General features: G+C 48.6%; 1 protein-coding gene and 1 long non-coding RNA gene across 2 annotated transcripts in view; both read left to right on the top strand.

The window, feature by feature from the left end:
• Positions 1-2,796: 2,796 nt before the first annotated feature.
• LOC121666410 lies at positions 2,797-4,108 on the top strand. The gene is made up of 2 exons (XR_006016659.1): positions 2,797-3,114; positions 3,261-4,108. It is a non-coding gene; the product is annotated as an uncharacterized LOC121666410 (long non-coding RNA).
• Positions 4,109-5,652: 1,544 nt separating this feature from the next.
• Positions 5,653-13,721, top strand: part of ACSS1 (acyl-CoA synthetase short chain family member 1) — a 30,442-nt gene continuing 22,373 nt past the window's right edge. The window contains exons 1-2 of the mRNA XM_042031911.1: positions 5,653-5,962; positions 8,068-8,164. Of these exons, the coding sequence (XP_041887845.1) occupies positions 5,668-5,962; positions 8,068-8,164 (392 nt within the window). The 5' untranslated portion in view covers positions 5,653-5,667. The remainder of the gene's footprint in view (positions 5,963-8,067; positions 8,165-13,721) is intronic.

The raw sequence follows: 13,721 nt of genomic DNA on the forward strand, positions 1-13,721 counted from the left end.
AAGGCCAGAGCCAGCACATCTGCCTGAGGCTGGGCATTGCATTGCACGGGGACTGGCAGCGTCACCACTATGGGCCTAGCACTGCCCTGAGCTGGCAGTGGAGTCAGCCCCAGCAGTGCTGGCCTGCAGCTTTTTACTCCAGTCCTCTGGGGCCAGGGCCAACAAGGGACTGGTGCACTCTGCTGCACTGCAAGTGGCAGCATCAGCAGAGTCTGGGCAGGACACTACACTGGGACCAGGACCAGCACCACCAGCACTGGCCTGGACACTGCACCATCAGGATCAGAATCATTCCCCATCCATACAGGGCCAGATCTTGCCCTGCCAGGGCTGGGAACAAGCCCAGCGGCTCATCAGCAGCACCCAGAAATGGCTCAGACAAGTGAGCCTGTCCCTGCATGCAGCTGAGCAGTGTGCCTGTCCCTGGGCAGTTTCCCTGTTCCCCTACCCTGAGGGGCACAGCTATGCCCCTGCTCCAGAGAGGTGCCATTCTTTCTCCCTGCTCCAGCTTGCTGCCAATCACATTGTACTTGAAGCACAGATAAACGTGGCTCCTACAGATGTGCTGTGCACTGCTCATGGCTGTGCCTTCTTGTCCCCTTTTCGCTGCAAATCGCCCATAATTCCAGCTGGTCCTCACACTTCTGTCCCAAACCCTGGATGGGCACTGTTCTGTGCCTTATACACCTTCACAAAACACACTGCAAGGGACACTGCTGCCAGACCCTCCCTGCAACACACTGGTGCCTTCTCCCTGTGCCCATCAGAGTGGCCCAACCTGGTGTTGATCTATAGATGGAGGTTGCCATATGTCTCATGAGTGGGATGTCACACCAGCTTCCACAGGGCTGCAGTGCTCCCCAATCCCTTGTGGGACATATCTCCTAGCCAAGACTTTTCCCCACCACCAAAGCAGCCCCTTGGGGCCAGAGTGGTAACACAGGAGATGTTATGAAGATTAACAAACCTGCAGACATGCTTGTGCCCACCACAACCATGGCCACCCCCAGCTACTCAGATCAGGGTGAACAGGCCCCCACAATGTTCTTCCACTGGCTGGAGCCCCCTGCATTGAGGACTTGCTCAGTGGAAGCTTTCCACAGAGACTCCAGGGAATCTCCAGCCCTGTAGCAGCTCATCCTGGAGGTCCTAGGCTGTAAGACACTGGTAGTTGCACCCCATGCTGAGGTTCCTGTCATTCCAGGTATGTGACAGAGAGATGATTGGCAGTTGCCATGTGGGCTCTCCGTGCTGCCAGTCAAGACCCCATCACTTGTATTCCCAAGCACTGGTTCATGGTGCTGAGTCTGAGAGGAAAAGGAAGCGGGCAAACCAAACTGAGGTGAGGGAACTGTTATTCCCCAAGAGGTCATCTTACTTCTCAGTATCCTTCAGATCTCTCTTTCACAGTGCTGGTGGAGCACCAAGCACAGACCCAGCAGCAGAATTGGATTGAGCAACAGTACCAGTCTGGAAGGGATAAAGGGTTTAATGCTGCAGCCTTCAGTCCACCCTCAGGTTGGGCAGCCCCAAATGCTGCCCAAGAGGAAGTCAGTGTGATGTGGAGATTCATCAGCAAGGACTTTCTGGAACAAAGCACACAGCAGACCCAGTGTGGGCTGCTGATGCAGGAGAGCAGCCAAATGGGGAAGGAAGTTCTGTGTTGATCAGTATCAGCAGCAGCACTGAATCCCCTTGGTTTGAAATACAGCCTTGAGCAGAAAACTCCTCAGAATGGGACAGCTGATGGCCTGGCCTGTATAAAAGCAGTCTAGTTTTCTGGATATTTTTAAGTATCGCTTTTCTCCCTTGTCAATCACTGGGAATTTATTTTTTTATTATACATTCATAAGTGGAAGTGCAGCAAATCTATATTTTTCACACAGTTTTGACCTTTGTTTCAGGTGTGACCAGATGTGATCAGATCTGACAAAGATTCACGTCCCAGATTAGCTCAGGTACTCAGCTCCTTCAAACCTGCTGCAGTTCCCATTGCTTTGGACACAAGGTCCGTGCTGATCTGTCAAAGTGGCACCTGAAGAACTGCATTTTAGCTTTATTTCATCCTTGGTCTGAACTTCCCTCTAAGCCTGCTTTTCTGCCGATGGAGCTGAATGGGCTTAGAAACCTGCTGGAACAGTGTCTTGGTTTGAGACAAGTTTAGGAGGAAACGTCCTGTAATGAACATCTCCTTGTAAGAAGGCAGGTTTCAGCACTCCCTCCCCCACCAATACTAAAGGAATTTCCTGGATGAAAGTGAAAAAACCTGTTTATTTAACAAGCAGAGTGCTGGCAGGGCAAAGACAAAAAATGAGTAATGTTAGATAATAAACCTCCTCGATGTGGAGAAAGCTGGTGGTTTTAGAGTTCTGTCTGTAGCTGGCTCGGCCCCTAAAGAGGTCTGAGGCTGGGATGCGACGTCCCCGCAGCCTCCCTGCTGATCCACGGGGTCCAATGATCTGGTTCTCTGATCGCAGATGGGGCGAACTGTTCCAGAAGAAGAAGTTCCAGAGGATTTCAGTATGCAGTCCTGGGAAAATTTCTTGCCTCAGCTAAGAGGCTGGCTAAAAGCGGGAAGGTGCTCCCTCGGCTCTGCAGCGGTGAGAATGCGGGGGAGTCTGTGTGAGTCCTTGAACACAAACCACGCTGAAGAATTCGCCTGGCTTCTCTCCCCCCTCTCCTGGACCCAGCTTAAAGCTATGGGACCCATTTCTGGGCATAAAGCAGATATAGGGAAATACAGAATTATCATAAAATCACCCCAAGACAAACAGCCACCTGGGAACATGTCCAATTTAATCTGCAGGCACAAATGTAGCTGAAAATGATCAAAAGATTTTATTAAAATCTGGGTTAATTGTGACTTGGGAGGATTTCTAACACAGACCAGCATGTACTTAGCTCTGTGGTGGTGTTTCTGCCTGGTCCTGGCTTTCTTTGTGGAGTCAGATATCAACTGTGTGCATAGCATGTGAGAAGACCATTGGAAAGGACAGGAGCAGAACAGTGATAACCAAGAGACTGTCCTAGACTTCACAACCTTACTATTCTTCTTTTAGATCATTAAGGGACAAACAGGGGGATGAGCAATTGAGAAACATAACACCTCATTGGGTAAGTCTTTTCTATATTGACAGGAATCAGAGATGAGGCCAATAAGTAACTGCTGGTAGCAGTTAAGAATAAGAGTAGAAAGATGTGGAGTTGGTGGGGTTTGGTTCTGGTTTTGATTTTTTAATTTTTTTTTTTTTTTGCTATAGCTCTGTCAGCAGACATCTGCAGCCAAACTCAGCCCCTACTCAACCCACTACTGGCATTGCTCATCAGTGCCTGCCATGATACCAGCACAGAAGACCCTTAATTCAGGCCAAGATCTGCAGCTATTCAGCAGCTGTGCCTATTACTTACTAAAATCTCCTGCAGGGCAGTGAGATCGCCTGGCTGGTCTGGGAGATTGTGCCAGGGGACTTGGCTGCATCAGGGAATTACTTCTTCTGCCCTGGCAGCCACAAGCCTTTGGAAGCTGCCACACAGAGGTGGCATTTTCAGATCACAGTCACCAGATTTCTCCAGAGCTGGGACTCCATAATGCCAGAGAGCCCTAAGAATGGAGAGAGATGCAGTGAATGCAGGAAGCAATTCTGTGACCTGTCTTCTATCCAGCACCAGCCTTTCCTGGCACACTCAAAATACTTAAGAACGAGAATTGCTGTAACAGCCCTTGGTTCTCAAAAAGTCAACAGCCTGATGCCAGCCTTCACTCACTTGTTCAGAAAGTCAGAGCTAGAACAAGTAGGCATTGCAAAATCTCAGGGACTCTTTCCCCCTCTCCTCAGCTCTTCTGGAGGCAAGAAAAGATATTTGGGATTGTGCTTGTTCTGCCCAGCAACCCATCTGAATGGGGTGATCAGGTGGCCTCCACACTGGATTTGGGTTGTGTTGCTGCTGACCATGGTTATTTCTGAGGAAAAAGGCAGCCAAAACTTGAGAGCGGGGGATGTTTTGGTGAGTCATGAGCAAAACAGAACTTGCTGGTAGAAAAGGAAAATGAGTCTTGGTGGAAGAAAACCAGAGAAGGGCATCATTCCCAGATCTCAAGATCCACAAATGAAGCAGGTAAGCTTTAAGGCCAAATAATTTAAGTTCTTGTTTTATTTTTTTGAGAACTCATTTGTTTGTTTTGTGAAAAGCATTCCTCAGAAATCCTGAAAGGGGTGGGATTTGCATATAATTCATCTTTGATAAAAAACTTTTGAGCAATCCTTGGGCAAACCAAGTGAAAGCTGAAGTGCTCTCCGTGCCCCTGTCTGGCGCCAGGTGGCACACCTGCTGCTGCTTGGAATTTAGGGCTTGGGCAAAGCAAAAAGCAACAGTCAAAACACAAGGAAGCAATATCGAACTACAGCAGCCATGTGCTAATGCCAGCTTTACAAGGAAATTAAAAGTGTATTTATTCTTGTTTGTTACCTATAAAACACAGTAGAAAAGTTCAGCCGTGTCAGAAAATCACACAAAAATCACACACAAAAAAGTGCCTGGTGATATTTTTAGAACAGAAAAACACTCTTTGTCTCTACTACAGCCAGAAGAAGTTTCATAGCATATAGAGTTATTTCAAGTTTTTAATTCTGAACATGCAATGTGCTTTGCCTACCCAAATCCTGGGAGTGAGTAGATTTGGTGCTCAGGTAGTTTGGCGCTTCTTAAGGATGCCCAGACCATGCCCCTCTGAGCTTTCAAACTCTCTGCTGGGAGGCTGGACCAAGCTGTCTAACAGAATTAGTTTATTCATGCCAGGAAAGAGCATGTCCCTGCTATGCACAATGAATAAGCTCTGCTACCTGCTGTAAAACCTCGCTACTCACTGTTGAGGGTTGCACCATGAAGCTGGGGTGAAATCTGGTCCCTAGATTAATATGGAGGAAGAAGCGTTGTGATACTAAAGCCAGGAATTCCATGCTGGGGTAATGATGGTGCTCGCAGGGCTGCCAAGCAACACGTGGATGTGTAGCCCACTTAGAGACACCCCATTTTGAGCAGAGGAGACAGGGTTATGACATCCGTGTTTATGGTGGTGTACGAAGGCAAAATGTGTTTGCCACCTGCCCACAAGCACAAGGACTGTCTGTGCATGAGGACCGTGCCACTGGCCATGTTCATTTTGTGCTCAGTGTCCGGGTGAGTGGTGATGGACACCGGCTGGAGGTAGGACAGGGTGCGTGTGTGTCGAGAGTTGCTTTTTATGTTTAAACGCCTGGCTGTACCTGGGCACCCGTGCTGTGGTGGCGAGGGTGTGAACAGGGGTGCACCCTTGCCTGAACGTCCGTGCAGGTGATATCCCCACAGAGGGAAGTGCTGGGTCTATCTCTCCAGGTGCAGGCGTATTTCTCGCGGTTTCTCCCGGGAGGGGCAGGATGTCCCTGGGTGCGGGGTGCCTGAGGGTGCGGGGTGCTCCCGTATGCGGGGAGTCCCTGGGCGCGGGATGCTCCCGGGCGTGCGGGGTGTGCGGGGTGCGGGGCGTGCGGGGTGCGGGGTGCGGCGCTCCCGGAGCCGCCCCGCCGGGGCAGCCCCTCCCCGCAGGCGGTCTCTCGCTCGCTCGCTCGGTCCCTCTCGCTCTCCCCGGTCCGGGCGGGCGCGGCGGGGACAGGGGCGCAGCGCTGTGTCCCCATGGCGCTGGCGGCCGCCCGAGCGCGGGCTCTGCGCGCCCTCAGCCGCCCGCGCCCCCCGGGCCGGCTGCCGGTGGCCGCCCGGTGCTGCTGCAGCCAGGCGGGGGCTCCCGGGGCGCTGCCGCCCGGCGGGTACCGGGCCTGGTGGGAGCGGGCGGCCCGCGACCCCGCCGGGTTCTGGGCGGACGTGGCGCGGGGGTGGCTGCTCTGGGACAGTCCCTTCCACACGGCCTGCCAGCCCGGCGACCCCGCTGGTTCCGCCCGCTGGTTCCTCGGCGGCCGCCTCAACGTCTCGGGTAAGGCGCCCCGGCGGCACCGCCCGCTGCTTGCCTCCGGGATGCGCGGGAGGCGTCCCGCGGGGCAGAGTTTTCGCCAGCGCCCGACTTTGGGGGAGAAAGCGAGGATTTCGGTTGGGCGGCGCTGGGAGGAAACAAGCCGGGAATTGCGAAATGTTGGAAACGGGGAGAAAATGCGAAGCCGGGATAACCCTGGCTAAGCCTCTTGCCCGGGCGCTGCCTCGCGGGCGGCAGCCTTTCGACCTGCGGAGATCGGCTGGGATGGCCATCTGATGCTTTTTGCTTGAGGCCCCTTGCAGTAGGATTTTGGGGACCTGTGAGCTTCAATGCTTTTGGATTTATTGCACTGTAACTCTTGCTCAGGAGAATAACCTGGCAAACTACTGCATTTCCCACCAGGACACGTTCTCAGGAGCATGTCATACTGAGATGAATTGTTTCTGAGCATTGTCAAGGAAGAAAGAAAATGTATGGAGAAACCATTAGGGTGTAGTAGTAAGGGGAAGGTCACTAAATTCTATTTTGTAAAATGAGCAAAAGGCTCTTGTAAGCCTAAGATCAGGAAGGAAATAATAGCATTTGGCTCTAGTTCACCTGCCGGTTTGTACTGAGCTAAAGCTCCCCCTTGGCTCAGCCGGGGCTTTCTGCAGCAGAAATTCCCTCTGAAGGCCAGTGTGGCTGCTCACGAGTAAGAAAAGTTGCTTGAGCAACTTCATGTGATTCGATGTAGCATGGCACATTATGTGAGGGTGTAGCTGCCAGGAGCTTGGAGGTGGGAGTTGCTACTTGTTGTGGACCGAGCCACAGCAATGGACACAGGTAGAGGAAAGCAGTGCGTAACTGCTTAAAGCCTTCCCCATTAGAGCTTTTGTCCTCTTGTATCACATTAGGATGGCTTAAGAAATGGCTTTGTTTCCTTTATTTTTTATAGTACTGCTGCAGGGTTTTACATTAAAAGTAAAAGACTTTAAACAGCTGAAGAGCGCTTTTTCAAATTTTCGAGACTAACACTTGGTCTTGTAATGAGGTGTGTTAAATTGTGAGGGATTTCTTTCTCTGTGCACCTTTAGGGGCTCATTCCCACACCGTGTGGTGGTGAGATGGTGTAATCACAGAACAGCCAAAACTACTACAGCACACAGCTTTTGTTGCACTTAATTTATCTGGAAAAATGAAATCCTTTCCCATCAGTATTAATATTTCCAGGAAATATGGTCTGAAATCCAGCAATTTTAAAAAAGGTTTTCTCTTGAGTTATACAGCAGTGTCCCTGACTAGTTGCCTATTGAAATAAAGTAATTGAAAGATTACAATGCAATAAGTAAGTGTCATATAGGCTTGGAATTAATACTTTACAAGGATGCTCTCTATCAGGCAGGTTGCTATGGGACATGCAGGCAGGTTTCTTTTGTGGATTCTATAAATTTCTTCAGGTTGGTTGCTCTCCCTAAGTCCTCTACTTTAAGTTGTTGAGGGGGAGATGTGCACCTTTAAAAGGTAATTTTATACCTTTAAATTTTAGGAGGTGGAGTACACAGCCTGAGACATGTTAGTCTTTCCCAGGAGTCTGGTAATTTGTAGATGTCTGAACTTTGGGTTTGCTGTTTTAGATATTTTCAGTTAGCTGAGATTCAGTTCTTTGTTATACCCTGGAATAAAAATGTTTCACATGAGCTTTAATTAGAAAATCCAAATGGTGCAGTGCTAAATATACCAGCTGGGGAGAACTGTCCGAGTTCTGTAGTGAAATGCTGCTCTGGGGAGCAAAAACATCAAAAGGGTGTCTTGTCTTTGTGCTGCTGGGAGCAGGGGAAAGATTTGGGCTGGCTTAAGCTCAGCCAGTGGAGCTAAGCTGAGCTGAATTGGCCATGGCTTCTCATGAGTATCCATCTCTAAGGCAGCTGTGCCAGTTAAGTGCAGAATTTGTTGTATAGCTTTACTAGAGCTGCAGATGCTCTCAGTTCCTCTGTTATACATGTGCCTAGCAGACTAAAACCTGATGTTTCATCTTCCACTTGCTTGCTGTTGCTCTCAGCCAAGCTAAGTTTACAAAGCACCTTTCATATGATCAGGCTTTGTTTAAACCTGTGGGGTTTTTTTTACAGTAAACTGCTTGGATCAGCACGTTGAAAAGTCTCCGAACAGAGTGGCTTTGATTTGGGAGAGAGATGAACCTGGGACTGCGGTGCATGTCACATACAGGTATGGCACCTTTTCACAATGCCTGGCAGTGTGGGGGAACAGGAAATGGGATTTTTTCACCTGACAGTTTCCTTTTTGCTTGTGGAAGATATGCATGGGAGAATTTCTGCGAGCAGCTTCTGGTTTCAGCAGAGCAGCAAATGTCTTGGTGCAAACATCTCGTGTCAACAGTTTGATACTGAGCCCTGGCTGAAGGAGATTTTAAGCTCCCCATGTTCCTCTTCCCCATCCTCAGCAGTTTAGAACAACCTTGAGGTTGCTCTGAGTGACACTGACTTGTAATTGATGCTACAGATTGTAGGGTTTGTTAGAATATGGCAGGTTTAAGCATATTTCTCTTCTCCTTGCTATATGCCCTCATGTAGGAGACAGTCCTGCCTTTTACATCACCTCTGTCTCTAGTGAGAGTTAAATGTTTCCCAGACTTGTATGTTCCTCAGTGCATGTTTTAGGGAGCCAAATGTTTGAGCTGCTGAATCTCTGGGAGCCAGATGTTTGATCTGCTGGATCAGAAAGCAGAGGAGATGTAGGAAGTCCTAGTATCAGACCTTTATAGAATGTTTTCTGGAACTTGTTGGGATTCCTAGAGCTAAGTTTACAAAGCACCTTTGGGTCTGAATAGGTTCTGGTGGTCTGATTTCATCTTCAGAATCTGTTAAAGCTCCTGGAAACATTATTCATTGGAGTGAGGAAAGTGGTCAGCAGGGAGGAGTGGGTGTAAAAATAACTTTGAAAGGTTAGTGCTCCATGCAACAGAAATAAACACTATCTGATATAAATCTGTGAAAGGAGTGCATTGGTTTTAACCTTGGTATTGTTACCTGACAGGGTGTTTAGGCCTGTTATGATATAAATATGGTTGTAATGAACTGGGTAGCTTGGCTAAGTGCTTTTGCTTTTTGCCATTCTGGTGGCAAACATGGAGATGGAACCAAAGGTTTCTACCAGAGTTTATGTATGGTGTGTTTTCCTCCCAGGTTTGTGCACTTTTACCTCTCTCTTTATGCCTCAGGCATGAAAACTAGGGGTAGGAGAGAGGTGACAATTGTGCTCAGATTATCCTGATAAGGGGAGCAGCCAAACAGATAGCACAGCCTCATTCAAGGCAACTCCAGCCTCCCCCTTAGGCTGCTATTTGGAATGTACTGAGCTGCTCCAGACACTCAAACATCTTATCTGCGATCTCTGGAGATAAGGGATGGCCCTTTTGAACAGCAACAGAACTGGTTTTTTTTCCTGGCCATGCCAAAATGCGTTTGAAAGGTAGTGTATTTTCAGCCTGTGGAATTGTGATTGCTGTGACACAAAGACATGTAAACCACGTCTGAAAACTGAACCCTTCTTTGTGCAGCCTTACAGAGATACAGTACTTGGTACCAGAAGGGAGAACATCCAAGTGAAGGATGAGTTGGCAGCCTCTATTTTCAAACTTCTGCCTATCTTTGAGAGCTGTGTTTCTGTTTCTGCCTGATACTCTGGGTGAGATGTGATTGCATTTGAGTTGAGACTTTGGTCCTACCACGTGGTAAAACAGGTCACTTGGTTTTCTGCTTATCTCATTAAGCCAGGAATAGCTTTGTTGAAAACAGAAATACTGTATGAGTATTTTGCCTTTTCTGTGGTCTTTGGGCTGCATTTTTACAGGTTTTAAATGGGACAGGAAGCTTTCTCCACAGTGTGTTGGCAGTGACTTCTCTTTGAGACAGAGCTTAGTTGAAAACCTTTTGCAGTAGTCCTTATCTGAGCTAGAAATTTTGTGAGGGAAAGCATATCAGAGAAGGAAGTGGCCCAGGAGCTGGGATGCTGGTTGAGTAGTCCTTGGTGAGCCTCCTGTAGCACATCAGCCTCAGCATAAAGAGGGAATGAGAAGGATGCTGGACATAGCTGTGGCAGAAGAGAGATGCTCCTTTCCTTAGGATCTGGATGCGCTGTTAATGGATAGAAGCCTTAGAGTAAGGACTTGGCACTCTAGGAAGCCAAAGACTTTTTTTTGGGCACTGCTTTGGACCAGCTTTGAGTAAGGTTGTGGATTCTCAGCTGGGAGAGGGCTCTGCGGGACTTATGTGCAATGTACTGCAAGGCACCAGTTTTTTGCATTATCTACTTTGCAAAGCTTGCTGCTGTGAGCTGCTTCTCCTCAGAGATAAGTGACACAAGGAAAGATGCAGCTGCTGGCCTGGGTCCTCTGCCTTCTCCTCTGGGGAGTTGTCAGGGACAAGAAAACAGCTGAGTGCTGGCCTTGTTCCCATCACATCCTGCCAAGGAAGAAGATGGCTGTGCAGGAAAAGGGCTGGATCAGGCTTTCTCCTCCCTGAGGAAGGGAAAAGCCTTCATCAGTGGACATCCTCCATGCATTGGCAAGAAGCACAGCTGCATTGCAAAGTGCTGTCCCAGCTAGCTCATCCTTGGCAGAAATTAAAGCCTCAATTTGCCTCTGCTGTGGGCAAAGAGCTGGTGGGCTGTGCCACCATGTGCCTACATCCCTGTGCACGTGTGTCAGCAAGGTGGGTTCTGTCTGTGCAGCAGAGTTCAAGTGCTCTGTGCTGAGGGAAGAATCCAAACATCTGCTGATTGGCAAAGATACACAAAGCCATAGGTGAAACATTTCATTTTTGCACCAAGAGATGATGGCTGCTCTTAAAGCTCAGTTGTGATGATCTTTTTCACTGCTGAGTTTTGTCCTGTCTCTCTAGCAACTCAGCCTTTCAAGAAAAAAATTCCCTGGCCATTCTTGCTTTTTCCTCCGTCTGGATTTCATTTCTATCAAGTAGAAATTTAGCTAAATTTAAAATTATCTCTGTTTTTGAATGGGAAGCCAAGAGACTTGTTTTTTTACTGCTTTATGACAACAGGGAATACAACCCTCCTGGGCTTTGGTGGCTGCAGTCAGCAAAGTGGGGACAGATCATGCAAATCCGTTATCAAGAGGCTCTCTGGCTCTGCAGAGGCTAAACCACCAAACACTCCTTGATAGGGCCGTGGCTTAGGAGCAGGACTGTGCTGCTGTGAGCTGACAGCTGAATTTATTGTCAGAAGGGTCCAACCTGACTGGGAGTGTTTTGTCCTGCTCTGTGGATATCGTCAGGGCCCAGAGCCTTTTAAACCTTGCAGAGGAATTCCCCAGTGCACTGCTGAGCCTGGGTTTTTAAAGGCACTGTGTCTTATAAAAGCAGGTGGAGTTGGTGGCTGGAGCTGTTGGGTTGCAGCCTCTGTAAGTTCAACCACAGTAAGTGTTGAAGACAGCAGCTAAAGTTATGCCAGCCCTCCCCTTCTCTGACATGGAGTTATTCTCTCTGATGTTCCTTGGTTTTCCATGGTCTCTACAAGTCATCCACCTGTGACCCAGTGGATCTGCAAAATCTCATGGCTGTTGTCAATGGCAGCTATGGGAAGTGGGCAGCAGAATGCATTAGCTAACCTGTTTTTCAAAAGGGCTGCAGGTCTCAAAAGAAGGGTGATCACTTTGGTGCAGAAAACGTTGCTGTCAGAGGGAAAGTTCAAAATGCAAAATAGAAAGTAGGGAGAGAGGAAAGCTAAAGGACCAGAAATTAGGGTCCTAGGTAGGTGGGAGAGAAGTGGTTGGACATCTTCATGAGCAGCATGACAGCCATGCCTTTAAAAAACCAACGGATTCCTCAGGCTGAGCTAAAATAGTTCAAATTATATCAGAGATCACAGTGAAGGCTGTAGCTGGAAGCCATGATGGTACTTACCATTGGCAGCAAAACTCTTTTCCATCTTTCCAGAGTTGCCTTTTTAAGTTGAAGTTGCAAGTAAATCTTGCCCAGGCTTTCAGCTTTCCTCATCCAAGACAGCTCATGGATTTTTCACTTTCTCACCTGAAAAAGGTTGCAAGGGGTGTCCCATGCCTTTAGTTCAGGATGTCTGCAGGAAGGCTGGGCAGTTGTGCTCTAATGCCCAGTTTGGACACTTGACCTGAATTTTCAAACACTTTCAGCCTAATCCAAACTATAGTTCCAGGAAATAAACTGATTGCTGCAAGAAATACTCAACCCAGCATTTGTGCCATGACAGCAGAAGAACATGGCTTGGGCTAAGTCTCTAAAACAGGTAGCTAAGTACCTAAAACAGGTACTGTCAAAGCCTGTATATGGCATTGAATGTAGTAAGAAAAACTTTAGAATAACTTTGCAAAATCCTGCTCCCCAAAGAAGGTCTTGATGCAGTTTTTTTTTAATGTAAAAGGAACTGTCTTCCTTTGTTTAGAAAGCTGCAGGCTGTCTTGCTGTGGCAAAAGGTAACATCAGACTTACTGGAAAGCTGTTTCTGCAAAGCATCCCTGAAATGCGTCAGAGAAGTGCCACGTGGTGCTGATGGGTTTTACAGAAGTCGTTCCAGACACTGCACTGAGTGATGGGCTCTGGAAACACAGGCACAGCTTTATCTGGGGAGGGCTCTGGGAGAAATACGGTCTGTCAGTTCCTGAACAGAGATGTAAGGACAGGGAGAGGAGTGCTGTGTCTGTTAGATTAAACAGAAGGACTGGCCTGAACAATGATCTGCTGGCTCTGTTGGAGGGCCGGCCTTGTAGGTCTTGTGCTTAGAAGTGATGCTGTGGTAGCTGAGGAGATGCCTGCATAGAGAGTGATGAGTCTGGAAGACAACAAGCCCCAAGCCTTATTCATGGGCAGAATGAAAACACACCTTATATAGAGAGACACAAGAGTTAATTATTAGTTTTACCCTTAACACTCTAATCTTCTTACTCAAGTTCTAAATAATACAGAAAAAGAAAGAAATAGGTCCTGTTGGTTACCACTGATACCACATTTGTCTAGCAGCAGGACATTTTTCTGTGTTCATTAATGCACCTGCCATCTTCCTGGCTTGCTTTGTTTTAAATGCACAGACTGGATGTATTGCTCTTTCTCCTTTGCAAATGGTCTCCCCTTCTGGGTCCAGCTGGTTGCTGCTTCCCTGTTTCTCAGCTCTTGTCTGACACTTTACCCACTGGAGCAGTGTTCTGCTGTCCAGTTTGTTCTCTGACTTGCTCTCAGCTCTTACAGTTTGCTTTTGCAGAGGATCCTCAGACTGTTGTGCCATGAACTGACTCTGCGGTTTCTCATCTGTCTCTGTCAAGAGGGCTTGGGCACTTCCTTCTGCTTGCAGCACATTTCCTTCTCCTGCAGTGGCTCTGCTGAGATCCTCCTGCTGTCTGCCCTGCTTGCACAGAGGCAGCTGGGTGCCCTGGGACCCTCTGTGTGCCCCGTGGCTTTGTTCCTCTCCAGTGGCTATTCCTGCCCGCCTCTGCTGAGTGCCGTGCCCTGCTCTGAGGGGCTGCACTGAAATCCTTGGGAGTGCAGGCAGCTGGTGGATGTGCCTTGCTACCAACACACCTCACAGCCAACATTCCATGGCATTGCCCCTGTGTCAGGGGTGGGGCACTGCTGGGTTTGAGGGTTTCAGTTACTCTTGTGTGATGGAGGAACTACAATGCCAAGCTTGGCAGCAGTAGCACATGGGGAGGGCGATGATGGTTGTGGTTACCTCCTGCTCAGTTTGTTTAGGTGCAGTGACTCTGCAGGGTGCTTGTTCC

Source organism: Corvus kubaryi, unplaced genomic scaffold (assembly GCF_017639235.1).
Source record: "Corvus kubaryi isolate FWS band 111438036 unplaced genomic scaffold, C.kubaryi_AGA036_p1.0 37347, whole genome shotgun sequence".
Classification (NCBI taxonomy): domain Eukaryota; kingdom Metazoa; phylum Chordata; class Aves; order Passeriformes; family Corvidae; genus Corvus; species Corvus kubaryi.